Source organism: Rissa tridactyla, chromosome 3, assembly GCF_028500815.1.
Source record: "Rissa tridactyla isolate bRisTri1 chromosome 3, bRisTri1.patW.cur.20221130, whole genome shotgun sequence".
NCBI lineage: Eukaryota > Metazoa > Chordata > Aves > Charadriiformes > Laridae > Rissa > Rissa tridactyla.
The window spans coordinates 75,296,470-75,324,218 of NC_071468.1; the positions used below are offsets into that span (position 1 = coordinate 75,296,470).

At 40.7% G+C, this 27,749-nt stretch overlaps 1 protein-coding gene across 1 annotated transcript in view; it reads left to right on the forward strand.

The window, feature by feature from the left end:
- Positions 1–27,749, forward strand: part of LAMA4 (laminin subunit alpha 4) — a 102,981-nt gene that overhangs the window by 36,702 nt on the left and 38,530 nt on the right. The window contains exons 4-14 of the mRNA XM_054195025.1: positions 2,469–2,549; positions 6,840–7,054; positions 11,047–11,142; positions 12,448–12,599; positions 12,724–12,834; positions 16,260–16,371; positions 19,629–19,796; positions 20,539–20,732; positions 22,641–22,757; positions 24,753–24,901; positions 26,964–27,105. Coding sequence (XP_054051000.1) covers positions 2,469–2,549; positions 6,840–7,054; positions 11,047–11,142; positions 12,448–12,599; positions 12,724–12,834; positions 16,260–16,371; positions 19,629–19,796; positions 20,539–20,732; positions 22,641–22,757; positions 24,753–24,901; positions 26,964–27,105 — 1,537 coding nt within the window. The remainder of the gene's footprint in view (positions 1–2,468; positions 2,550–6,839; positions 7,055–11,046; positions 11,143–12,447; positions 12,600–12,723; positions 12,835–16,259; positions 16,372–19,628; positions 19,797–20,538; positions 20,733–22,640; positions 22,758–24,752; positions 24,902–26,963; positions 27,106–27,749) is intronic.

Here is a 27,749-nt window from a genome sequence, read left to right on the forward strand (position 1 = left end):
AGGGAGCCAGCCGGCCCACCGGCCCAGCAAGGCTAGGTGCGGTGGGACCAGCAGGGACCTGAGCTACAGGCCGTCTGCCAGTGCTATGGGAGATGGGCACAGAGGCCAAGGAGCATTCCCTGCTTCAACACGCTCCTTAGCCCTTGTGCTAGGGACATACGCCTCTCCTATTCGAGACCACTAGAGATAAAGAAGCCCTGAACCCAGAAGGACAGCAGCATGGGATTGGGAAGGGGGAACAAAATTGCAAGGAGGCTGAATGCAGATGCTTCAATATTAGCAGTAATACAGGAGTTGGACTTGATCCTCATGGATCCATGATCCATGGATTCCATCTCAGAATATTCTATGTTCTGTCAACACTTTAAAACTACCTCAGTAAAAATCCACTTAAATTTTTCAGGGTTTTCCCTCGGGAAAGTCCTGAAGGCAATAGTTAAAGGAATATCTGATCCCAATTTGCCTCATTTTGAGGCAAATAGCATGCAGAAATTGCTTGTTCAGCTTCTTGCATGAGAGACAACTGACCACAGCAATAGCCTTCAGCTGGGGCTGGAACAGGCAAATAATAATGATTGAGCAACATTCAGCCTTGCATAACTAAATTCAAAGAACAACCATTCTTTCTTAATTTTTTCATTTTTCCTCCATTAATCCTACTCCACTTATATTAAGGCAAAACAGTAACTCTACCAGAAAGCAGAGAAGCATTAAAAGCCTTAAATAAAGAACATCCAAAGGATGTTGTTTTGTACTCTGTTTTACTTTGGAAATAACCAGCAAATTCATAATAGCTAGACAAAGTGACCAAATCTGTAAACTGACAGACTCATCAGACACATACTTTTTCTTGGGACTTATCTGTGTGTTCCTAGATTTTCTGGCCAGACTACCATCATATCTGCTATCCTGGGAACTTTTGGAATAACTTTTGGACATTACACATCTCATCTCTTTGGAATAAAAGGAGGAGGGAGATTGCTTCACAGTCCAGCAGATGTTACTTCTTTTCAAACCTGAGGGAATTTTATAAACTTTTTTCTCCTAAAAGATAACAAAAAATATAAAACCTCAGGAAGGCTTCTGTCTTAGTTCATAACTTAAATACACAATGTTGGGTTTTTTCAACTACGTGAAGGAATTAGCCTCTGTAAAAGAAGAGGAAGGCTGCCAAACTGTTAGGATTTTCTTGATATGTTCTCAAAAAAGCTTTACTGAAGTTAATTTGCGAATTCTGTGAGAAGAATCTCATTTTATGTTCTCTCTGGTTATATGAAATAGTTGGAGACAGCACAGATCCTGACACAGATTTATTTGACCCTGGTTGTCCCACCAGCCGAGAAATGCTGGTGGGAACCGAAATTATGCAGGAATTCTTGTCACCTTTCAATGCTGCTTGTTCTTGGAATAAGTAGTGTGTGGATCATGCTCTTTCCCATCACTCTGAGTCTTTTGTCCTTCTGTGCAAATGGGATGCAACCTGGCCACAGCCGCCCAGCACTGTATGACGTGGGGCCTGTGTTTTAGCAACCACGGGCCTGCAGCTGGCAACTGCTGCCACTCACTACTTTGGTTGCATTCCAGTGCTGGCAGGAATTTACTCACACATACTGCAAAATAACTGGAAACATCTTTAGGACTGTATGTCTTTTTCCTGCAAATGTATTTAAGCCATGTCTACCACTGTGTTTGAAGAGTATACAATTTGCACTTTCCACATCTGGCTGCTGCTGTTCCTTGGGTCTCATTTTTAGTTAAACATTTGTTAAATCCTGAAAACATAAGGAAGCAAAGGAATCCATGATTTAGAATCATGGCAGTGAAAACTGCAGCCCAAGCCATTACTGCAATCAGTATCCCTGTGTGGCATGTTGGTCTCAGAAGAGGCCCCAGACCCTTTCAAGCTTACTCAGAGAGATGGCAGAGCAGCCTCAGTTACTGTAAATTAGGCTGGCGTCACTGAGGTGAGTTTTCACCACTAAGTACTTTCCAGATCGGATTTGAGGAAAACCGTAGGATTTGCATAGGAAAGTGATGCGCTCATTCCAGAATCTCAGTTCCTGAAGTGCTCACTGTGGTGTCTTTCAGAAGCAATATTTTACCCCTTAGAATAAGAGACAGGAAGCCATTAGGCTCACATGACATGCACATTTATCCTAAGTCCCTTATCTAAAATGTGTGCATCAAAACCTGCAGGTGTGTCTGATCTACACTGCAAGACAAGAACTTATATATATTTGTATTTATATAGCCCCAGAGCACTAATTAATGCTTTCTACACTAATTAAAAAGACTAAACGAGGGGTATAATGTGAATAACATACAGAGCCTAAGAATACCTACTCAGCAACGCGTAACCAAGAGCCAGAGCTCACACTGACAACAAATGTCCATAATGTAATAAAGAAATACTGCCAAGTGTTTGCCATTGCCTGCTATTCTAACTATTCATTCTAATGAAATTCCAGCTTTGCAGTCTCCTGTTACAGAAAAAGTGGAAGCGTGCGCTGTGTCTGTAAGGAAAACTATGCAGGACCCAACTGTGAAAGGTAAGAAATTAACAGGATGACTTACTGTCATGACTTCAGTCCACTGTCATTAATGGGTAAGTAAGTCTTGAATTCAAATGATACTTAATGTAACTATCGGAGAAGGGAGAAACAGGATGCTTAAGATGCAAAGAGAAATCAATATGAAAAAGGTGAAAAAAAGACTGAAGGCTTTTGCCCTTACAGATGATGCAAAAACATCAACATATTACCTCGGCATCACTAACATGGTGACAGCAATAGTGAAAGCCCTTTAGACAGATGGCACAAAAATAGAAAAACCCACCCTTGTTTCCAGGCCTATGGCTGTATTCTTTTGTTCTTCCAAAATGTCAGATATATACACAAAAGATAATGCAGACAATTAAAAGGTCAGTGAGGTTTCTTAATGGTTATTAAAATGTCAACCTAAACTACAAGCAATTCAAATCCTATGAAATGAGTAGCAGATGCATAGTAACAGCAGAAAATAGCATCAGCTTTGTTTTCTAATAGCCACTCCCCAGCCTGACACAGTGCATCTGTCTCAAGAAAGGCAATGTTGCGTACATGGGTTAGAAAAAGCTACAGAAAGAAATCAGCCTGTCCTGGTCACCTTGTTAAGTCCTTGACTAACTGCTGGGGTAAGTGGCAAGCAGTGACAAATGGGACTTTCCTTAGCGTTTCAACAACTAATGAGAAATGCATTGCTTGCTCCTGTCCGCTTCCTAAAGAGCAACTCCCTACCTCACATACGCTGCTCCTGGGCACTGCCACCACCCCCTGCTCCCACCGGCAGCTATCGTGCCCTCAACATGCTGGCAGGAGGACTGGGGGATCCTGAGCGAGAAGGGGCATTGCCCCTGTCCCTCCCTGCAGCCCAAATAGCAACTCCTGTCCCCAGGGAGAGGACAGCTACATCCTGCTCACCTCCCTTCCTCCCAGCTCTCCGCAGGGGTGGGTGACGGGTGTCATGGGGCAGCGAGCTGCAGGACACTCCTCCACAGGCAGTGCCTGGGATCTCCAGAGCAGCGCACCAGGAGGCAATCTGCTCCATTTCCTCTGGCATTCGTGTAGGAGGCTTTCTTGTGCTGCTCCAGGGGCTTGGCACAAACCTATCCGGTTTATGTTTGCCAGAAAACGGTGTTGTGATATCATGGAGACCTTTGCTAGGAACTAAGAAAACAAGCTTCCCTATTTGAAATTTGGGAACGAATCATTTTACTCCTAGACTTCAGCAAAGAGGCATTAAGGTGGTGGCAGATGAAATCCAGGATTTGTTAATGCCCAAATGTTAAAAAAAGATAACTGAAGAAATGATACTTTAGTGAATAGAGGAAAAAAGTTCTTTTGGCATTGCCAGGGAAGAGGAAGTTAATTTCCTACTCACTAATAATTACAGGAAGCAAACATGGCTGTAAAATGTAACAAAGATAACGTAGCAGCTTTATTATGGGAGAGGAAATATTCTTTTCTAGCAACAAAGAACCATTTATTGATACAACTGAGGGAAAGACATTTACCGCAGGCCTCTACCTTTTCAGACCATAGAGATGGAGCTGTACGTTTCCATCCAGCTGTCTCTGCTCTTTTCACTTGCTACTGACTATTCAAAAGAGGCCAAGCGCAGCCCAGCCCTATGAGATGCACTGAGTGGTAAAGGGAAGGGGATAGTGAAGGTGACACATTTATTTTTAGCACTAAAATTTTCAATTTGTTTTAGACAGCTACTCCAGATGAGGAGATATGGCTAATAAAAGTGAATTAGATGGTCATAAAAAGCAGCACTTAGAAAATATATCTGTGAGGATGTGAGGAACTGTCCACTAAGTTTCTGGCAAGTGAACTGAATGGTATATATCAGAAAAGAAGAAAAAAAAATCACCTTGCCCTGCTCAGAGGACAGACATTGTGGGCCTGATGGGAATAGCATGCAGTCTTTGGTAGATGCTGGCTGAAAGCCAGAGAGGGATAGCGGTAAGCAAAATGCTGGTCTTGCCCCAGCTTAGTAACTTTTGTGACTTGGTTGCCACATTAGACAGACAATCATTTGGGAAATACTGAACTAGAGAAAATTAAAAAGCAACTCTGCAAGATTTTGAGAGTTCAGAATAAATCAAATTGTTCTACATATTTTTAAAAAAACAAAAAAAAACCCAAAAAACAAAGCGTTTTTTTGTTGTTGTTGTTCAAACATCGTAAACACTGAAATTCTCAAATTTGGGAAAATACTACAATCTCATGTTGGCTGAAATATTAGGAAATTATAGCAAGACTTTTGGCATGACTAAATAGTAGCATTACACATTACTTCCTGCTCTAACTCCCATGAGAATGGGGAGTGATTCCACCAGTGTCAGCTAAATCACACTCATTATGCTCCATGTCACATTCACAGTCCTTCAAGGGGTGCACAGAACTCCAGGTCACAATTTTATTCTTTACATCTGGGTCACCCAAATGATAAGATCTGCACCAAAGATTCTGGCAGTGCTGCAAAGAGACAAACAGAGTCTTTGCCATTGGCAAAGGCAGTATTTGATGCAGCCAAGTGGTTTATATTAAGATGCTTAAAAGTTTATGTGTTTTTACTGTGGGGGTTCAGGACTGGAACATGAACAAAGCAGCACTGAGGAAATTACTTTCTTTATTAAAAAGAAAAAAACAACGACAGCAAATGTAGGAACAGATCAAAACTGGAAGGTCTTATCAGATCTCCCACATTTTCATCGTTCAGACAGAGCAGAACCTGGATTTGACTGTGTTCAGATTTTAGGAGACAACAGACCTCGGCTCAGGTTCCCAGCCAGAAACCTGCAAAAATTAAACTAAACTGCCTAAGAGCTCACCCTTCCCTCCCACAAACATCAGAGCAAACAGCATCTTAAAACAGGACTTTATGGATGGGAGAAAAGACAAGGACAACAGGGTGATAAAACAATAAAATACAATAACTACTCCTTACCTAAATCACTGCAACAACTATTTAATCCTCCAGTTTGTTCAGTGAGCAATTGCTGCACCAGCTACTTGTTCCCCTCCCCACAGTAATCCTTCATTCCCTGTTTAGGGGTGGGAGTCCCTGATCTCTGTGCCCCAGGCTGCTGGGTCATGGATCCTCCTGCCACCCCACAGTGACACCGTGAAAGGTGTGGGTTGCCCCTGTCCTGCCAGCTGTCCCCTCCGGTCTATCAGCCACTGCTCTGCGTTGCTCCGGCCACCAGCTACTCCAGCGATGCCCTTGCTCAAGGATTTGCTCCCACAAGCTGCTCCATGCCCACTCTGGTGCTGGCTCTGTTCGCCTTGCTGGTTGTTTTGCAAAAGTTCCTCTAGCTCATAGGATTAAGCACACTCCCTGCAACCAGCAGAAACTCCTTTAACTGAAACCCTCTCCTTTCTTTCCAAATGATGACACCAAATCTATTACCTCTTGTCTTAGCTTAGGGTCACTGGTGACCCAGGAGCATTAGGTATTACCAGTTTGTCTAGACTTTCAAATCCACTACAGTTTCAACATCTCTTCCATTTTAAGGTGTAGCAACTTTTCAACTGAAATGCTTCCCAAACGTGACAAGACATGAAAAGCAATTTAGATGCATTTCAGGCCTCCCCTGGAGTGCTTCTTACCCACCTCCCTCTCTCTTTCTGCAAGCCAACAGAGGAATCCTCCCCTCCTGGGCTGGTGGCTTCTCTCAGCCTTTTGCCCTCAGCCAGCAAGCTGACATTGAACAAATCTGAAAAATGGAGGCTGGCTCAGTGCCTATTCTGTTTTGCAAAATCCGAATGCCTCACCGTAGAAGTACTTATATAAAACTTTTCTGGGCAGTACTTTGTGTTACATGCATTATAATGGAAATAAAGTCTGAACTTCCTCCGAGTTTCAGCATCATGAAATGCAGTCTCTTACTCCAGTTTCCTATATAACACAATATAGTTGGTAAGATCCAAAGCTGAAAGAGACCAAAATAAACACTAGAGCTGCCTCTCTGCCAAGGTCATTCTGTCATAGATTTTAAAACAATGGGCAACAAATCATTTTACTGCTAAAGATATACCAAAAAAAAAAAATAATGCAGACTGGTGTGATTGAGATACCAGGAGCGTTCAAGAAGGGAAAAATATATAACAGTACAGATTGAGATTAGAGCACAAAACAGCCTCTGCAGGAATACAGCTCCTCATTTGCCTTCTGTCTGCTAGTAGCTGCAGACCATCATCAATTCCTGGTGACACAAATAAGGTCAAAGAAAAAATGGTACTGAAGATGGAAATGTCATTGCTCGTCGTCATTGAGCTTGCTCTTCCTTTCAGGTGTGCCCCCGGTTACTATGGGAACCCTTTGCTAATTGGAAGCACTTGTAAAAAATGCGACTGCAGTGGCAACTCAGACCCAAACCTGATTTTTGAAGACTGTGACGAAGTGACCGGCCAGTGCCGCAACTGCCTGCGCAACACCACTGGGTTCAAGTGCGAACGATGCACTCCGGGTTACTATGGGGATGCCAGATTCGCTAAAAACTGTACAGGTATTGTCTATAGTTCAGTATAGTTCATAGCAGAGCCGAGGAAAATGAAGGACACCATGGTCTATGGATGACCTCCCAGAGATCAGATATGCCTGAATCAGTCATCAGACACCTGTGGCCCTGAGAGGCAGGGGGTCTGCCCGTGGGATAATTTGGATGCCCGTTCAGTTGAACCATCCTAGGCACAAGCACTCTTTCCACTGCCCACAAGGAAGTCTCAGACCCCAGACTCCAGCATCTGAAATGAACGTAGGCACTATTGTGTCCTGCATCTTGTTTTAAATAAGGGTCTGTAATCTTTCTTTGGGCAGGGACTTCACCTTTGTGTTTGTTCACACCACATGCTGCCCAACATGACCCCTCAGACTGAGGGCACTTAAAGACTTGAAAACATTTTTTATGGGAAGAGGATCGTCCTTCCTGTCCTGACCTAACCCCTGCTCAGTGTCTGCTAGTTTTCACACTGATATCCCATGTGTCTGTGTAATCTTGCTGGTTACTGTATTTCCACACCAAAGATGACTGTACTTTCAGGGCCTGATAAAGTGTTACCCAGAGGATCTTACCAAAACTAACATAATTATTCTCTAAATTTACATGGAGTTCAATCCAAATAGGACTCATGCCTTTTGTCCTTGCTTTGGCTCTGGGAGACAAGATGACATCCTCTTTCAAAGCACCGAGGAATAGCCCCTGCTAAAGGCAAAATGCAGATGCTCAGAGCAAGGACCTTGGTGCTCCCTCCCAACCTTTTTGCCAGGGTCCTTCCCTCAAGGACCAGAACACAAATAGAGGAGATGGATCACTCCTAGCTCTCAGCCTGACTTGAAGGTAAGATACAGCCAAAGCACACACCCAACCCAGACCTCTGAAGTGCTCCAGGATCTCATGGTAGAGAGCTACAGGCCTTGGGCCCTTAGCAATGTCTTGATCAAACCTACGTCCTTCTTGCAACTCATTGTACTCTTGGACTTTTCTTTTTACTAGCTTACTACATAGCGCTAAGGTGTGTTTTGGGACCCGCAGGATGGAGGTTGTGAGGATGCTCTGTAGTCAGGTGCCCTTTGTGCTGCTGTCTTCATTTGTAGGGGACCATGTATGATGCCACTAGTGGTCCCTTCTGGTTTTATGTTACCAGCTAGAAGTTGAGTGTCCAACTCCAGGATGTAATTCACATTGCTGAGTCACGTGCTTAAATTCCCTTTACGCTGAACAGGGAGAGATGGTGCTCACACGCAGTAATCCCAGAAGCCGATTACAGGTATCCAAACCAGCCCAAAAAGACAGTGGCTGTAGGGAACAGCGTGCCCCAAAACTCGCCTCCTGCCTGGATTTAGGCACCCAAGACATGCCTGAAATTCAACATCTCTGTGATTTTGAGGTTGCAAAAGCAAACCTTGTTGATGCACTTCAGTGCCTAATTCAGTTCACCAGAGATGATTTAACTGCAACTCTCCCGTAAGGAATGACAGGATCTAGTTTGTGGCTCCTGAATGCCATGAGGCAGGAGAAACACACCCAGCACAACATAGCAACCCGCAGCAATTGTGCCCTGGCCATGTACAAAAGCAGAGCCTCAAACAGCTAAGAGTAGCTTTGCCAGAAGTTTGAGGATTATGGGGCATTCCAAGTGTCTAAGCAGATTATGCAAGACATAATTTTGGAAGGCATCTGTGAACATAGAGTTTCTAAACTGAAGTTAAGTCAAATTTTCATCACCTCAGTATAGTTTTGGTTTGCACCCTTAAGGAACTGCAGGAATTAGAGGCAGAATGCCTCAGTATTATTTACATTTCTGAGGTACAGTTTAAGTGGGATTTCATGGTGCACAGGACTTCTCTGTACAGGTTTTTCATGCAGACTGTAAATCAGCTTGGTAATTCTCTTGGTTAGCAGATTTCCTTGTAGCGTTTGATCTTTACTAAAAATAAAAAGTGCCTGGGCCCTTGAATATGTTGTGAGAGGTACAGCTTTTCTCTATTTAGGAGTGAATTTAATCTTGTAGTTGACTCTAGCAAATCCTGATTTTGAAGTATTATGTTTCAGAGAATTACACACTTCTCGTTTCATCTTTAGTTTTGCTGAACACCACAACATGCTGTACTTGACAGTGCTGCGTAGATTGTGTGCACCGCTCAATACATCCATGATTTCTAAACTATTTGGGGAGTTTGCAAGGCAAGCTTATACCCTGTTTGGCATTTTTTAGCAATTAGGAACTCTTATTTAGAAAAACATTGATTCTGAAATAAGACAAATACCTTCTTTAGAATACAAAAACAAAGAACAGAAACCAGTGTAAGAAAGAAGAGAGTCTGCATACATGGCTTCCACAGAGCACCTCGAAGGGTATATAGAACAAAAAAATGCCAGAGAACTAAATGAGCAAACAGGTCTATTCAGCTAAGATAATCTTTTTTACTTTTGAGCAAAAGAAAAAATCTGTGTAGCTGTCAACGGCAGTTTTCAGCTTCTTTTTAATATTTTTTTAACCACATGTCCTTTAGCCATACTTCAAAGGTTTCCACAAATGACCTTCAGAAATAAAGGTAAATTTAGAAGCTTTCTTCACCAGTAAGCCACAGTAGCATTGAAGAGTCTTAAATCTTAGTTCCCTACTAAAAATGTGGTACCCCCCAAATAAGTAGATGAAAAATTGCCAGGACCACTTTTGAAATTAATTTACTATAAGCATCTGTGTAGTGAATTAAGAGTTATCCATTTAAAGAAGATGACACAATTTTATTTTCTTGAGCGCCAATCATCTCATCCAAATTTTAATCTTGTAACTGTAATCTTGCAATGTGGGGATAGCCTAGATCCTGTGATATAGGTAAAGAGAAATCTCTGTTTTCAACTCAAACGTTTCTTTCACTTCTTAAGAAATAAAAAAATCTGGGAGGCATCCAGTTCGTACAGATTGTGGTGAGGTCAAAAAATCAACTGCCCCACAAAATTCATAACAAAATTCTCTTCTACATCACTACCAAAAATTGAGTAGCTCTTCTAACACTGGTTCACTTACACAGAATTATTCCAGTGTTAGAGCACCATGTTGACTTTGAAGCTGTATTACACATTTTCCCTGACAATTCCTCAAATGTGTAATGTGGAATGTAAATAAAAGTTTAATTCATAGAGAACAATGAATGGGTTGCATTAAAATGGCAGTAAACAATTTTGTTATATGAGATTCTGCTGAAACCATGAATCACAAGAGCAAAACAAATTCCAGATAAGTCGCTACTCTTCTCATGTTCTGCTTGAGTTTTTATTATTTTATCGAAGTGTTCCAAGAATATTTTAATCTTTAAAATAATATATTTTTAAAGGCAAATTAAACCTTGAAAGAGACACTTGAGATTAAAAATTATACTTTTTGAAAAGCCACTTGTGCTGGCAATAAAAACATAGCTTACTCAAGTTTAAAAAAATTTAAAACCTCATTATTCTTTGTTCTAAGTGGTAGGAGATATTTACTTTTTGATATGCTCAAGCTGATGACGGAATTGGAGTCCACTACCAATCCCTGATAGCTGGAAAGCTTATTTAGAGGCAGCCTGACACAGCGTTGATAAATTCCACAGGGCTGTGGAGAGATTGGTAACTAATAATTAACTTTAGCTGTACCGCTTTTCTTAGCCCATCCCCTAAACGTCACCCTCTCTAGAGAGTGATGCACACTGGCCCAACTGGGCAACTCTGGCCTTGCTGCCTCTGCTTGTGACCAGCTGGGAAGCTTTGAACAAGTCATTTCAGCAGGGGATTTCTGGTTCTGTTTCCCACCTTATATTTTTTCTGGTACAATTTGACTGCAGTGCAAAAACCATCTTTTTCTACATACTGAAGGAAAAATCAGCCCAAGTCTTTGACTTTGGTTTGACTATCCATGCACAGTCCAACATACAATCATTTCACTGGTCTTGGGAGGGGAAAGGCGAGTTGTACATTTTGAAGATTCTTCTTTCAAAAAACCTTTCTTTTTCCCCCAGAATGTAACTGTGGAGGGAGAATGTGTGACAGCCAGACTGGAGAATGCCTCGCAGACAGTCCTGAAGTTTCTACTGGAACAGACTGCCCAACCATCAGTAAGATTATCATGAGAACACCAAAAATTAATATCGCTCTTTTATTTAGATGCTTGCAAATACTAACTTAAGAGCTTGGTTCTCCAGTGAGCTCAGCACTTTGACATGGGTCCCACTGGCCACTTAAACATGTGAATATGCACAGTGCCCTGCTGACTGAGTAAACATGTTCTCACTTGCTTGACTGAGTACCTGCATACGTCCAACTCTGCGATACAGATGGAACGTTTAAGTACAAACTGAGGAGCCGTAGGGAAGTATCACCAAAGCCACTTTTATAGACTTTGAGACACAGTGCCTGCAAAATAATATTCTGGCCCTAAAAACTGCCATCACACAACTTATCTGTGCCATCTTGTGTATAATTTCTGGTTTTCTAGCTGTACATCTAATATAAATTGTTGCATTTGACAATTTGACATATATCCATCAGTCAGTTGCTTTTCCACTATCATCTCCCCTGTTCTAATGACAGGAAGCCTGCGGAGTTTGCAAAAGCACTATGTTGTAACTATTGGTAACCACTGATATTTTTATAAATGTTAGTATAATTATGCCTGTGGTATAATGCAGACCACGTAGCACATGTGCGTTCCTAAACCAACTCCCAAGAAGAGGGGTCGTGTTCCCGGAAGTGCAACCAGAAGGAAAACATTTGGGAGCTGCTGCCATCAAGAATACAAGCAAAAGTTCCTGTAGGAATCTGTATTTCACGTTCACCTAAGTCCCTTGCATTTAGTGGTGGCATCAATGTCACTAAAAACAAGGTGGTATTGCAAGCATTCAGCAGGGACAAGGATATAGTTTTGTGCAAGCATACTCCAAACATGTTAAAACTGCATTTTTAGAAGTTGCCTTCCTAATCAAATAGGCAGCCAAGACCCCATCTGCTGAACATCCTACCTTCTCATACCACGAAATTTTAAATACAGAGTTTTGAGCTCTGACAAAATGAAGCTGGTTTTTTGACCCTCATCTGTTGTTCCTCCCACCACAAATATGCCGAGACTCTAGGGAATAGCCAGGAAATACCTCGTCTCTCTCCCTGCTGATTACGGAGACGCTGTGGCAGCCTCTTGGAGCAGTCCCATCTGTTGCTGCTCAGCTGGAAGCGTCACGACTGTACTGTGGGACCTTGGAAGTGGGCGGATGGAGGTGAAAGAAAAATGGGTATCCATCAGGATCCATCAATGACAAAGAGAGGGAACACCATGGGGCAAGAGCACTATAACGTGAATTTAAGATATTTGCTGCTAATTGACTCAAACACTAAAGAAGAATGACACTCTCTCATTTTCTTATCAGGCTGCGATAAATGTATTTGGGATTTGACAGATGACATCAGATTAGCAGTTCTGGCTATCGATGAAAGCAAATCAACTTTACTGAGCATTTCTACAGGTGTTGCAGCTCAAAAGCGCTTGAATGACCTGAACCTCACTACCAACCATCTTAAGGTACAAACACTGATGACATTTTATTTTTTAATGTGATATTAATCTATGAATTTCTACTCCATTCCTGTAAATTTCAATCCCTGCCCTCACTAGAGAAATAATTTGTTTTTTCCCTCACACACAGGAAGCAATGTCCAAAAAAAAGAACCATGCTGTGCTTTGGACCATCCAGGTTGATGATGCTGCAGATGAAACGAATGATCTCCTGAGAGAGGTGGCAACACTTGATGAACAGGTTTGTTTATAGCCCCCTTGCGAGAGCTCTGAGGGTTTGTGGTTTGTCATATTTGCATGATGGCTTAAGAGGTTAGTACAGAATAGTTCCGTCTGGAAGTGACTTACAATGATCATCTAGTCCAACCGCCTGACTACTTCAGGGTTGACCAGAAGTTAAAGCATATTATTAAGGGCATTGTCTAAATGCCTCTTAAACACTGACAGATATGGAGCATCAACCACCACTTGATGAAACCCATTCCAGTGTTTGACCACCCTCTCGGTAGAGAAATGTTTCCTAACATCTAGTCTGAACCTCTAGATTCACCAAACAAGACTGGTTGTGTCCTGAAAGACAGTTGGGAGGACTTCCTGTTTTCTATTTCTAAACTTTCTACTTTACTTTAGGTCTGAATTAAAAGCATAAATTACTGTCAAGTCTTCTTCCCAGAAAAGGAAAGGTGTAGGGTCAAATTCTCTTGAATGTGGTTGGAGGTTTGTCACCAATCACAAAAAGCCTCCTCTCAGGATCGGAATTCCCACCTACCCCCCTACACAAAATGTTTGATCTGAGATAGACATGCTGCCTTGCTATTTCACATTTTGATTTCTAATTAAGCGAAGTAACCAACACTAAACTAATTCAGATTGACTTTGGGAGTATTTGTACTATATCCATTTTACATGTATGCTGTCATAAAATTAAATTATCCCCGCTTAGGCACTTCAAAATACATTACAAAACTGCCAACTTAAAAGGTTTTTCACGTACCCACTGAGAAGGGAGCCTGATTAGCCCTCAAGCTATGTTTTAACACAATTGTAATCATAAATGTTGCATCCACAGTCAATTGCTAGGCTATAAAATTAATGTTATCTGTTCTCAGCTCACGCAACACTTTCATTGCACTCTAGAATAATATTGATATGATATATGTTAAGAGAAGAAGTAGGGTTCAAAATTGCTTCTCCTCTATTTTAAAGAGATATTATTAAACATCTTTCTGTTGCTAAGATGTATATATATATTAGTGAGATACATCATTCTATGTTATCCTCAGAGAAAACCACAGCTGTAGTAGGACTAGAGCTTATTTCATGCTTATTGCAAAATGACAAACCATATATTTACTTACCAAGTCCTTCACAAGACAAATTAAAATTATACCTTAGACTAAAACTTAAATACAGGAGCATGTAGGAGAAAAAAAACACAAAGGAAGAGGAGAAAGGACTGTATAGAGGTGGAAGAGAAAATTCGGGTTTGTGTGTTCTTAATCAGCACTTAGCAGAAAGGGCACTGTGGAATTACACAGACTATGCCTGTGTTCAAGAGAGGTTTGATTAAATGAGCTCACACACACACACACACACACACCCCCCTCTGTATCTGGGAAAATCCAGCAGAGCTCACACACCTCAGTGTCCCTCTATGTAGTCAGCAGGCAGGATGATTACGGCATTAGGTTTTCTAGGAATATTTAGTGAATTTGGATAATAATGTTTTTGTCATCTTCAGTACTACGTGGGGATTTCTTAGCTCATTCCTCAGTTTGAATGTCCCTGAACCAACAAATTCAGCATTTCCCCTGGTCTTTTCTCCCTGTTTTTTTTCTAATAGTTGCTCCACACGAATACTTGTAATTGCTTGTAAAGGCAGGGAAATAATGGCCCCAGACTCTCACACTGGAAGGAAGACCACAGTAGTAACTCTGAATATGTTGAACTTTTTGCTTTTTCAAGGCACTTTTATGGAAAACCTGTGCTAGGGCCTTGAGTGGGTTTTGCAGACGTATGTTGCATCTTCCATTCAGAGGATTTCATGTGCATGTCTCCATGTCTGAAGGGTTGCTGCAGATTCTGATCTAAACCCCAAAGGCAGGATGAACGCACCAACTGTAGGCAAATCCTCCTGCTACATGAGAAGAATAAATGTGACCTGTAACTCTCTGATTCTGCTTGGGATGAGCTTAGAGTAAAACAGCACATAGCTCAATCCTGAATGTTTGGCAGAGACTTGGGGGAGTCAAGCGCCTTTCCTTCCCGGGCTCTTAGCAAATTTCAGGATGAGCATCTGTACATCAGCAGGAACCTGAGTGCTCATAAGAGCACCCCTCACTCACACTGCTGTGTTTCCCATCAATCTCATGGCAATCAGCAAACCTGTCTCAGCAATTCCGTGTGTGTTCAATAGTTAAAGAAAAATCTGTCAAAGAAAGAGAAGCATGTAAAGGCAAGCATGTATAAAAACAGTAACAGGCTGCTTAAAATAAGCATGAAGTGGTGATCCTGAGCAAGAGAGCATCCACAAGAAACCCTGACAGCAATAAAGGAATACAAACAAAAAACAAAGTTCTTGCCCTTCAAAGACTAAAAAAACCAAGTAAATAGAAATGAAATTAAAACCTTTCTATAAACCCTCGTAATTCTTCTGTTCGGGTGCCTTCAAGCGCCACCTGGTGCCTCTGCAAACCCCGAGCGAAAAACGTGTTTGTGGGTGAGGGCAGCTGCCGGCGCCGAGCCTGCAGGGCTGGAGGAGGCCAGATGAGTCCTCTGCCCTTCTTGCAGCATTAAGCAAGTATGAAGACGTGAGCACAAGAACAGCCAAAAAATGTCTTCTGGCACCCCAAACACAGAAACTAATTTTACAGTGGGAATTTTTGCCACTGCAGCACCAACGGGGACTGTGAATCAAACACCTTACCACTGGCAAGCGTGTGCTGCAGACTTAGACATGTGCACACACATACACACACAGGGTCCAGGAAATGTTGATGGCACAGCAGCCATATTTTTTTCTCTTTTCTGGGAAATACCAGTGAAAATTAAATCTAAGGAATCCCAAAGTGAGAGACCTTCTCAGAAAGATGGTAACTATGACATTGTAACTCTTCATTTCCCTTACATGTAAGGGAACACAACACAGAGTACAGCTTCCAACTTAATATAGTATAGGAGGGTGGCTATGCTCTTCAGAGTATTTTGAATCCTCATCATTTTTCTTAATTTTAACAAGTTGCAGAGCAGGGGACCTCACTTGAGGGAGACACTGATCTAAAAATGGTTGTGAGCTTGGCACCTTACTCTTCAGTCTATATGCTTACTCAGAAAACGCCATACCCAGCAAAATGAGCCAGCCCCGCTGAATGCCTAGGAGACTCAGCAGATGGGAGTTTTACAGCTGTACATAATTTATGGCAATTTGATTGCAGCAAATGATGGATAAATATGGGACATATTTTAATCTCTCACTCCGCAATTCTGAAAATACTGACAAGACAGCCCTTGACTTCAAACACCTCTGTAAATACCACTTTATAAGATAAATGGACTTTCACATGCTCATCAGGAGAAAGCAAAATGTGTGTTTACACTGCTCATCCTCACACATGCATATGGATCTGAAAAGAAATCTAATGTCTAGCTAACATGATTTATTCATAGGGAAGTGAAGCATCCAGCAAAGGCCTACTGGTACAGAAGGAAACCATGGAGACCAACAACCGTGCTACTCAGCTTGTGCAGCAGCTCAGTAATATGAGGGATAACATTCAAGGTAAATAGATTTCTTTCTGGTTCAGCTCAGTGTCAAGCATGTATTAATGAAACCTCCAGCAAAAAAATGTCATAGCACCTGGGCACTGTCGCAAAGGAACCCGTATGTAAGGCTTTTGCAGCCTACAGTGCCATGACAAAAACTTGTCTCTCTTAAAAGACAACTGACACCATGGGCTGACTTGGTCTGACACCCAGAACAAGAGCTTCTCTTTCCTTTTTCTCTCTTTGACAGGGCAAAATAATAGTAAATAGGTTTACATGAAATACATCAAGACAATTCAGCCTGTAGCCTTTGTTTGTTTGAATAGCTGGTATTTATATACACTTGTGGTTAAAAAAAGAGCCAGTATCAGATTGGGGCTGGATGAAGCCACAAACACATGCATAGGATGGGTGATGAGGGTGCTCTGTGTCTTACTTGTCAGCAGATGCATGCAACCGCACTCTTCTCATCCTGCTGATAAGTAACGGAGGCCATATGAATAGCTAGAGAGATTTTTTTTTCAATTGTGCTTTCCCTTTTGAACCCATGGCACTCAGTTAGGTCTGAATAACTCTGGTGATCGCACCAGTGAGTGTTACTTTAAATTCAGTTTTTGCCTTTTAGCAAACTGTTGCTGAGTAGGATTGTACTGGTTCACATAACTTCATGCAGATGCATCTAAAAAGAAAAGGAAGCTGAATAGTAAATAATTTGGTGAACTTACTGGTTCCCCAAACTCAGTGTGGGAGGCGGTGGTGATTTTCTTTTCAAGCTGCCTATTGCTTCATCTGACCAGAATTTCCAATTGAGTTTGGGTCCAGGCACATATACAGAGCATTGCAGACTAGCTGTTGTCTTCTTGTTCTTTTTTATTCTGAAATACAGAAGTAGAATTGGAAAACTGCATTCTCATTGCCTTCTTTTTCCACAAAGAAAGCACTGCCTCTAGTAAAAGTGAATTGTAAACCATGGGGCTAGTGCAGACCATCCAAAATGGTTATAGTGATGCTGTTTCACAGTAGGAGAGGTAAACATGATGATGATGGTGTCCCAAAATTAGGAAAAAAGTAAAACCAAGAGATTTTTCATGTTAAAATGTTTGGACAAACTGTAACCTATAGTCTCAGTGTCCTGCTCATCTGTCCATATGATGCGAGGGGATGGAGATAAAACTTATAAAGTCCGTCCTTGGGCAACATGCTAGAGCAATAAAAGCATCTCTAGAACTATCATAAATTTCAAAACATAACTTCTCTTCTGACTGTACACTCACCCAGAAGATTTTCTTCATTTAGAGCCTGCAAAACTTCTTGCATCTTTTTACTGTCCTATATATCAAAGGATAAATGACCACAGTGAACACCTTACTAAGCACAACTGCACTTAAAAAAGGTTTCCTAGTCAGAGATAATCATCTTCACCTGGAATATCTATGACATATCATTATCATGCTGATGTATAAAACTGAGATTAAACCAATTGCGGCCTCTTTTTCAGTACCTACAGAAAGCAATAAACCCCAAGTGAATGTACTCAGAAGCATCCTCGTCCCCTGCACACCTGCATCATGAAAGCCTCCATCCTGCTACTAATTTCCCCTAGTCGTTGGAAAAGCCAATGGTATACAAAAGCCGTCTTATATAGCACCAGAACAGAAAGGCTGCCTGGCAGCTGAGGTTAAAGAGCCTTTTTTCAATAGAAATACTCAGTTAACAGACCTGAGTAGTCTGTCTTAGAGGAATTATTGCAAGCTCTGTGGCAACTTGTGTAAGGAAGAGCGGTTACATATCAGCTGGTACCCTTGCTTATCCTTATCTCCGTAAGTACTTCAACCAGTGTTTTATTTCAACATAGTTAAGTCAACATACCCACACACACAAAAGAGGCAGGCTGAGACCAGGCTCATAGGATGTTACATTGGTACTACCTTCTTATACCCGTGATGCTAAATCACCTTTAACTGTCTGGCCATCCATCACATTTTATTTCTACAATTATTGAGCAAAAGGTCAGCATGAGCCTCATTGCATGTCACCAACAATAACTGGGGGACCTCTGCAGATCATCCTTTTGTATTATTAATTCCTTTGGGGAAGGACAGGAACCACAGAAGGCAGACATGTATCTAGTTTGGCACACAAATAGCACAATAAGGTTGAGCTACCAACCAAGAACCAACACCCATGGCTGTGAACCAAAAGAGAGCGCTTGTTCACCCAGAAAGCAGTTGGAGACTAGTAGGTGAAAATTATTTCCACCATGCTCAAAACTATTCTTCTACAGGGGCATCAACCCGGTAGAAGGCAAACTCCTCTTTACTGAAGGGAAGGTGTATGTGTGCACGCATGCACATGTGTGTGCCAGCATAAGAAAGAAAAAGAAACCCATGGAGCTGCTGGTGGTGATTGGTTACTGCCCAGTATGAGCCTTCAAAGCTTCACTAATGAGCTCAGGAGCCAGCAAGAAACTGCATACGAAGACACTCTGTCAAACAATCAGTTGTGCTACAATTACACATCTACTTTTCATAAAAATCTTACAGATGCATAGTGCTGGCTTTGCCAGCTCTGGTTATCCACAAAAGTAGTGATGAACGCAAGCCAAAGCTACTTGCATCACAGGGCATAAAAGAGGTGATTGATATTCAAGGCCAGGGAGTAAGCAGTGGGTAAACTTCGTAATGCCTACACTGGGGATGGGTAAACTCAATTTCAGCTGTAAGAATCCAACAGTATTTTTTGAACTGAGACCAAAACCTTGAAATAGCATTGATCTCCGAACCAGCTACCACAGTATCAGCACAGCAGCCATATGTTATCTCTTTAGGGTGCCTCAAACTTCTTCAGATGGAAAAAGAGGCTACTTCAGTCTCCTTGCCATTGTTGTTATTTAATAAACATAACATTTTTGCAGCAGCACTTAAAAACCACAGTCCTGGACGAAAGCCCCAGCCTGCTACACACCACAGAACTCGGAATAAAACGATGATCCCAGCCTATAAGAACTGCCAAGTCAAATAATGCACACAACCTATGCCTACTTAATCTCATCCTTTTCTGATGAGACCCCCACATATGCCAGAAAGTGTGATTTATTTACAGGTTTAATTTTAAGTTGGATTAAACATAATAATTATCTACTCTAGAGTTGGAAGAGAATTAAAACTTTCTTTTGCCATCAGCATGATCTGGATTCACAAAAGCAAAAGCACTCCACAGTATTTACTTCTCTGTAGCCATGCTGGATTGACCATCTGTTCCTTTTTCCCACAGAAATCAGCAGCAAGATGAAATACTATGCAGTTCAACAAGAGCTGAGCCCTCAAGAAATTGCCCAGAAGCTGAGTGTGGCTGAGGAGATGCTGAAGGAGATCAAACGCCGTAAGCCTTTCACTAATCAGAGGCAACTTGCAGATGAGGAGGAAAACGCAGCAGAGAAGTGTGAGTTTTAAGCCTGTTTTCCATTCATCCACATGTTGATGCACAGCTGGCTCAGGCCGGGCAGCTCTGGATGTATTGCTGAGCCCTGGGGGAGGACCAGCAGGCACTTGGCAAGCACCAACTGGTGTGCTGAAGATGCTGCTGCTTCCGATTGCCTGCCCCAAGTCTCTACTGGTGCTTGCTGCCCGCAAGGGCAGAAAAATATGTGTATGTCTGTGTGTGCCTGTGCATGGCAGCACCTCAGCGATAGCTGCTTAGGAAGCTTTGTGCCCGGGTTAGAATTGCTCATGTGAACATCTTCCTTCCCCCCTGCCAGCTCTGCCATGGGGACAGTAAACTCCAGCAGAGAGAGAAAAACTGCTTGCATGGGAAAGAGTGGCCGCCTAATTCTCACAGCTCGGTGACCATGAGTCAGAGCCCCAGGACAATAAGGACTGTCTTCTCCAAAATAGCCTGGTTAGCTCTGACAAAGAAAAACAAATGAGGAGCAAGGAAAGCCAAACCTAGTTTCTTTTAGGAAAAGCTGCTTGAGAGGGGGAATTAATGGGATTAAAATGAGATAATAAAGAGAGGCATCTTTCCTTTTCAAAAGAGGGAAAATTAAAATCCAGGTTTAAGATCTCTCAAGTGAGCTTTTAACAAACGTGTCCCCTGAGTAACAGCAACAAAAATTGTTGCATTGGTAAGTTTTGTGAGAAATCCAAGCTTTGGATTAATCGGTAGCCTCTGATTTTTCTCCCAGTGCTACAGCAAGTTGAAGCATTTCACGAGAGGTACAATGACACCAGATCTCTAGTATTTGATGTGCTGGAGCAGCTCAGCGAACAGGATGTGAAGCTGTCAGACCTGGAGGAGGCATTAGACCAGGCACTTGACTATGTTATACAAACGGAGGATATAAATAAGGAAAACACAGACAATCTCCAAAGTCGTGAGGTACTGCGCGGTACATTTATCATAACTGTTGTCTGTAAACACTTCATCTCTGCCAGTGCCTAAAATAATAGATTGCAAACAATTTAGATTCAGGAATCACTACACCAAAAAAAGAATTTCTTGGACCACTCAGTGGGATGAGTTTGATGGCAGTTCTAAGAAACAAGTTGTGGATGTGCAAGGTACTATTATTTATTCATGGAGTGACAATAAATGACAAGTTTTGGCATGGCATGTCTCAGCAGACCAAGGAAGAGATGAATACTGATGCCTAAACTGGGAAGATGTATTACAACAAAACCCAAGAAGCTTAATATTCCATGTAGCATGGCTGCTATAAATATTGTTGGGATTGTGTCACCTATTATGTACTGATTTATAATGTGGAAGGACTTCATGCTCACAAAAGTAATTTTATTCTATCAAAACAATTATTCATAAAGACTCTGCTCTGCATTCATGCCCTGGGCTGAGTGCATTCATACTGTCTCGTCCAAACATTCTCTTTGGTCCTCCTTAAACAAAATGCATCCCCATTTTTTCAGGAAGAGCAGACAATTGTCCTTGCATCTTCAAGCACAAATCCATTCTTTAAATGCTCCACAACATATACCTTGAAACTGGGTTTCCTACTTGCTGGGTGAACAGCCTAGCTATAAGGCTACAGCAGTTTTCCCTTATGCTCTGTTCAAATGAATACTTTCAGCATTTTGAACAAAGTAATCACCCCAGAGGAGAGCTCAGTGAAGACCTGTCCCCTACAGCACAGAAGCGGGCATGTTTGCCTGTAAGTGGTGGTATTAGGTTCAAATCCCATATGACTGATAAAGGAAATTGAATTTTCAGGTTTCTTATCCCAGAAAAATACCCAATCCATCAGCCATACAAAAAGACTATTTTTTCTCCTCCCAGCAGTTTTGTGACTCTTTTGCTGTTTTCTTTAGTTTCCTTTAGGGATGCAAAACCAGAATGTCCCACCTAAAACTTTTCTCTTCATTTATTTTTTCAGCGAGGAAGAAAATGACAAAGGGAACAGTTTGGAACCGTTTGAAGTGAACTCTTTTCATTTCAATGGCTGAAACTGTTTGGATTCTGGAGGAGAGGGGTTTAGGGAGCAATTTTGTGATTTGAAGAACAATCTTGCAAATTCAGGCCAACCTCCGGCTTTCATAGCATCAGTGGCTGAGTTTTGAGCTCTTGAAATCTGCAGAGCTAGAAGTTCATGCTGATGTGGAAGGTCTAATAATTCAATAGAGAAATCAGGCGTTCTGTTCTTGTGAGTTCTTCAATAAGCAGCTTGGGATCCTTATGTACAAAGCCTCTTCTGTTGTTCCATTGTTTCATAATTACAGTGCCAAGCTGCAGCTCTCTCACATTTATGAAGCAAAGCCTGAAGTGTGTAGTCGCAATTGTTCACTGTGTTTAACCAGTTCCATCTTCATTATTGCTCACAATGAAGGCAGATGCTGTACAAAAGAGATAGTTCACATTAGCTTTACTATTGACAAAGAAAAGAGATCTCTGTAGTGTATATTTAAAAAACCTCCGGAAAATAACTAGTCTCCAGACCACTATGAAAAATTCATGTTTAATTTGTCTCTGCTGGCAGTGCACTGAATAATGCTTCATTCTAATAAATGCTCATTTTGTAATATAAAATTAAATTAATAAATTAAAAATCCCAACATTTCTTTCACAAAGACAAGAAAATGCAGAGTCGTGTTATAATATGCAGCTATTAGATATGTCTGGGAAAAACTTGGACTTCAAATTTGTCTAAAATCTATTTAGTTCATCACTTTATCTTTTGAATGAACTTCAATAAATTTACCAAAAATGGTAACAGTGTATTTTAGCAATGCACAGATGGTTTTGGATGTGATTTAAATTTATTTTATGTTTTTGTAGAAACAACATGAGAAAATAAAAGAGCAAATAGATGAAGTGAACGACATTCTGCTAAGTGCCACAACTATTTTGGCAGGACCACAAAAAGTCAATTCTGAGTTAAGTGAGGTAATAAAGGTAGGTGCCTATGTCCTGATTTTTTTAACTTTTAAGTCATGTGTTTAGACCACTAAATAAAAACCTCTCATTTTTTATACTGCTTCAATGAAATACTGATGAATATTGCCCAAAAAAAAGTATAAATCTTCCTGGATTAAAAGCTCTGTAATTACATTTTACCACCTTGGAAAAATAGTTCTATTATAAGGACACCTTACTGTAGGCAGAGCTGAATGAAGGATTTTGCTGTAGAGTTCTCAATCATTTCATTACAGGCAGCTGCCAAAAGATGCTCTGGTAAAAGACTGCACTATATGCTAAATTCCTTTTCTCATGCCTGCAAGTAAGCATAGGAGAAGGCTAAAGATCACAGATATCGGTGTTAAAACCAGTCACTGTCAGAGTGTAAAACATATATAAACAGATTGTCTTACAGAAGTCCTCTTCTGGAGGTATCCAGTGTTTTGAATGAGACACGGTGTTGTAAAAATTTTTAGAAATCTTAGGGTTTTCGACTTTCTATGAAGAAATGAAGAAAATAAAACTGGGATTTTGCTAACTAAAATATTTACTAAAGCTGCTGTTGGTTGGGGTGTTTTTTATCATGTTTTATTTTAAGATTTTGAGATAATGTAAGACAAATGAAAATTCTCCACAATCATTGATTTTGGTCATAGCTGCCCACTTTTCTTAACACATAAGCAAATATCAAAAGTCATTAATTTTTCTTTGAAAAAGTAATTTGAGAAAACAGAAAGAAGACAGCTTGCTTTATAACCATCCCTAGGTGATCAAGTATGATTTTATTTTCTCCTTTGTTTTGTGCAAAACAAATTGCTGCAGTTTATCACTTCGGGTCCCCGACTCGTGTGGATAAGTTTACACATAGGGGACGTTCACACTGCAGGGAAGGAAGCAGCATGCAAACATCATACATCTCTCATCCTCATCAGTAATAAGTATTTCCACGCTTCACTCATTCATACTTTTTCTCTCCCTCTGTTCATCCTTTTTTTTGTCTGTTTTGAGGACACATTTATAAACCTCAAACCTATCAGCAAGCTTGTGTATTAGAGAGAAGGTGAATGCAGGCCCATTTGGTCTTCCCCACATGTATTTCATATAAGGAAGTATGGATAAGGCAAAAGGATAGTACTTCTCCTTGCCTATACATACATATAGGTAGTATTTAGGTGGACTGATTTACAAATTAGACTAACACAGGATGTCCTAGCATGAGGGATGTCTTTGTGCAAGGAGGCAGAAACGGGCCAGCACCTGTTTTTCACAACGTGGCACAGCTCACAGCAGTACAGCTAAACTCCCTGCCCCTCTCCAGCAATTGCCAAATTGCCCCCGGGGCACAGGCACTACCCCCTGCTATTCTGCAAGGAGGCAGGTTTGGGAGAATGGCAGCAGTGTGCCAGGGTCCACACAGTAACAGGATGATGCATAAGCCCAACCACTACAGCAATATTTAGTTTACTTGTATAGGTATCGTTTGGAAGTCCCAAAAACTAATTTCTCGCCTACAGACTTCACAGAGAAGAGGTAAAAGAAAAAAAGTAATTATGGGTCCCACCTCCCAATTTAAGAAGCAACACAATGAGGGGAATTTTGCATAGATCTGCTTTAGTTACTTCACCTATGAGCACTTCACTCTGAAAGACTTGTCATTGGCACCATTCTGGAGTAAATATAAAAGACAGTAAGACATTTCTCAACTGTCATTCTTTCATATTTTAAACATGTCTCTCTAATATCTTTTTAAGGGATTCCTGGAATTTTGCTTGATTTCTATCTTCCTGCATTTGTCTTGCTGTATTGACATTCATGGGACAGACTCTTTTAGATCATTCCTCTTTTTTATCTGTTAAAAATATAACATAAAACAAATAGAACAGAAAACAACATCATAATAATATAAAGGGTAAAATAAAACATGATAATCGAAATACAGACTTGATTTTTTACAATTTTCATCTTCTTTCCTTCCTTCCATATTTTGTTCAGAACGTGTCAGGGTTCTACGCAGAAATAGATGGAGCGAAAAAGGAATTGCAAGAAAAACTAGCCAATCTGTCTCTGTTTGATGATGATTTGGTAGAAAAGGCTATGCATCATGCACACAACCTAAGAAGACTTGCTGATGAGCTGGACCGGTAAAATTTAACTTCAGCAGACTCTGTTCATACAAGTGCTACTGACTGAACAGCTGAACGAACTAAGAGACAAGCAGAAACACAGTGACATTAAATATCCTATATCTGTAAATAGGCATTAAACAAATCACTGCAAAGTCATGTATGGAAGGACTTGTCATGGTCCAGAGAGAACAGCTGAAGTTGAGCTAAGCAAAATCTATTAATCTTTCCAAAGAATAAACATACATCTTGCACGACATTCTCCCCTTTCTAATTTGGCATGTTCTTCTCTTCCCATGGCAAGAGAACAGGGAAGGTAGATTAGTGAAGAATAAAATAATACAGGCAGATTAAATGGGGTTTGCAGAAACACCTCATGTCAGTAAATCCATGCACATTAAAAAATGTTTAATATTATGGGCCATAAAATGGGCTTTGGGATAATTTTTCTTCAGGAACTGGTTTACAGATGGAGTAGTTCTGCTACTCAATAGGTTGTGTCCCAGTGAAACTGTCCCACTGTAACACCAAAAACTTATTGTAAGACTTCCTATTTTGCTGAAAGATACTAGATGCATCAGCTTTCCCCCAATTTACTAAAAGGTCACTTCTAGACAGATTTGAAATATGACTTCATTTGCAATTGGGACTACCCATGGAAAAATCACTGCTGCAAATGAATTCTTAAATAAAATATTTCGCCAGAATTGACCTTAAGTAACATCATGGACATATGCTTTTGGAAGATAAACTTAAAAATACTCCTCAAGTATATTATCTAAATACCAGTTCTTTCTTAATATTAGTATGCCCTAGATAGGAGATTAAAATAGAGAAAAAAATAACCAGATGGTTTTCTTTTCTACAACTGTAGAAAGCTGACATCTGAAACTCCATTCTATAATGCCACACAAACTACAGACAGCCTAAAAACCAAACAATATGTTCAGTCTGAGATCAGCTAACTGGGGGCAGCAGAATCACTTGAAAGAAAATACCCCATATGGCTAGCCTTTATCCCTTACCAAAATAATTTAAAAATTACTACCAAGTCCAACACATTAGGAATTTAACAGAAAGTAAACAGAAATAATTACGAAATATCCAGATGGAAATGTGCTGACTCTTTTATTTGTTGAGAATATTGTCCTGCAGTGAAACTTTAATCCTTTAAAACATTTAGCCTGTCTTCAAATAATTTTGGTTTTATGGGTTTGCTTTATAAGCCTGTTAGGCTTTTATTTGGTCTTAGGTCCCCTTTTGTCTTAGGGGAATATAGTAGGAATTTCTTGCAACAACACTGAATCTGGAAATTTAATAATCCCTCAGTGTGCAAACACTTTGAAGGGAATACACACATGTGTAAATATATGTGTGCATATATAGTCTATATCTAACATAGATTCTGAAATCTGTTTACCACAAAAATATTAAAAGATAATATTTATTCAAAGTTGCTAACAGCTGAAAGTTGAGCCCTGAATCAACTGCTATTTGGAATCTCCCCTGCAGGCCAGTTATTGCCTAATATGCAAATCAAGCTCTACCATGACAGCAAAACTATCTTGTGGGTTTTTATATCTAACTTTTGCAAAGTTTCATGACCATGAGCAGTTCTTTATCTGGTCCTCCCCTTTTTCCCACCTACTTTTGGAAAATACAAACAGCCCAGTGATAAAGCTGTCCTGATCACTGGCACACACAGGTCTTTCCATTCGTGGCCAGGAGTTACCCTTAAAGAAGGACAACTGATAGATCTGTTATTCTGTTATTTACTCTGTTAAACTAGATTTAAAAAAGATAAAAGCTTGCTCAGTAGTCACTTGTTGCTGCTCATGTAGATGTTACGGGCAAAATTCCCAGAGTTAAACCACTGGGAATTACCTTCTATCCACATAGGTTTCACTTGCTTCAGTTTGATATAAATGGTCATACACAATGACGAGAATACTACTTAGGCCAAGTATATTTATGCAGGTGATTATATAGTCAGAATTTGCAGAAGGTTAAGAAAATTATTCAATTTGAAACTACTTTGATTCAATTTGGTTTCTTCCTCCTTTGACTCTCTTTTTAACAGGAATTTGTATGGTGTTGATACAAACGGTTTGGTACAAAGGGCAATAAATGCTTCAAATGTGTATGAAAACATTGCCGGTTATATTGAAGAAGCTAATAAAGTTGCATTGCTGGCACTGAACACAACAAACCGGATCGATGATGTAAGTAATTTTCATAATATCGGCTTTTACTTTGCAATGCTTCAGAGATTGCAGACACTTAACTAAAAAGAAAAAGCAAGATTTAGCTTAACTGTCAGCATTGAACTTCTCACTGCACATTTTGCTATATCTACTATTCCCTGAATTAAATCCTAGGTGGTTAATTATTCTGCCAGCCTAAAGTCCCCTGGTATTCAAAAAGACACAACAGGTTCTTCTGTCCCTATGTACAGGGTGATGCTGCACTGTGTTGTCACTCAAATCAAGGCATTTCTGTGAAAGTCCAGACAACACCCTGGCCCTGTAGGAACCTGAGCTGGCATCTAGTGCCCGAGTCCTCCTACTGCACACAGCACCATGTGGCAGGAAAGGTGGTCAAGACATCTAACAGACAAATCACTGCTTCTCATAGAAAGTCAAGTTAAAACGAGGCAAATAGCTCACTTAAACACTCAATACAGGGATGACAATACTAATTTTGTCTCTGGCCTTGCTGTTCTAAAATATTTCATATGTATTTTTGTATGTATATAGTTTCTGACCTATATACATGCTATTTAACAGCAATTTGTTAGTGGGTTGGCAAGAGGATTTGGTTAGATTATGGGGGCCTGAACCCCAGAGAGCTGTGGGATTTCGAGTCC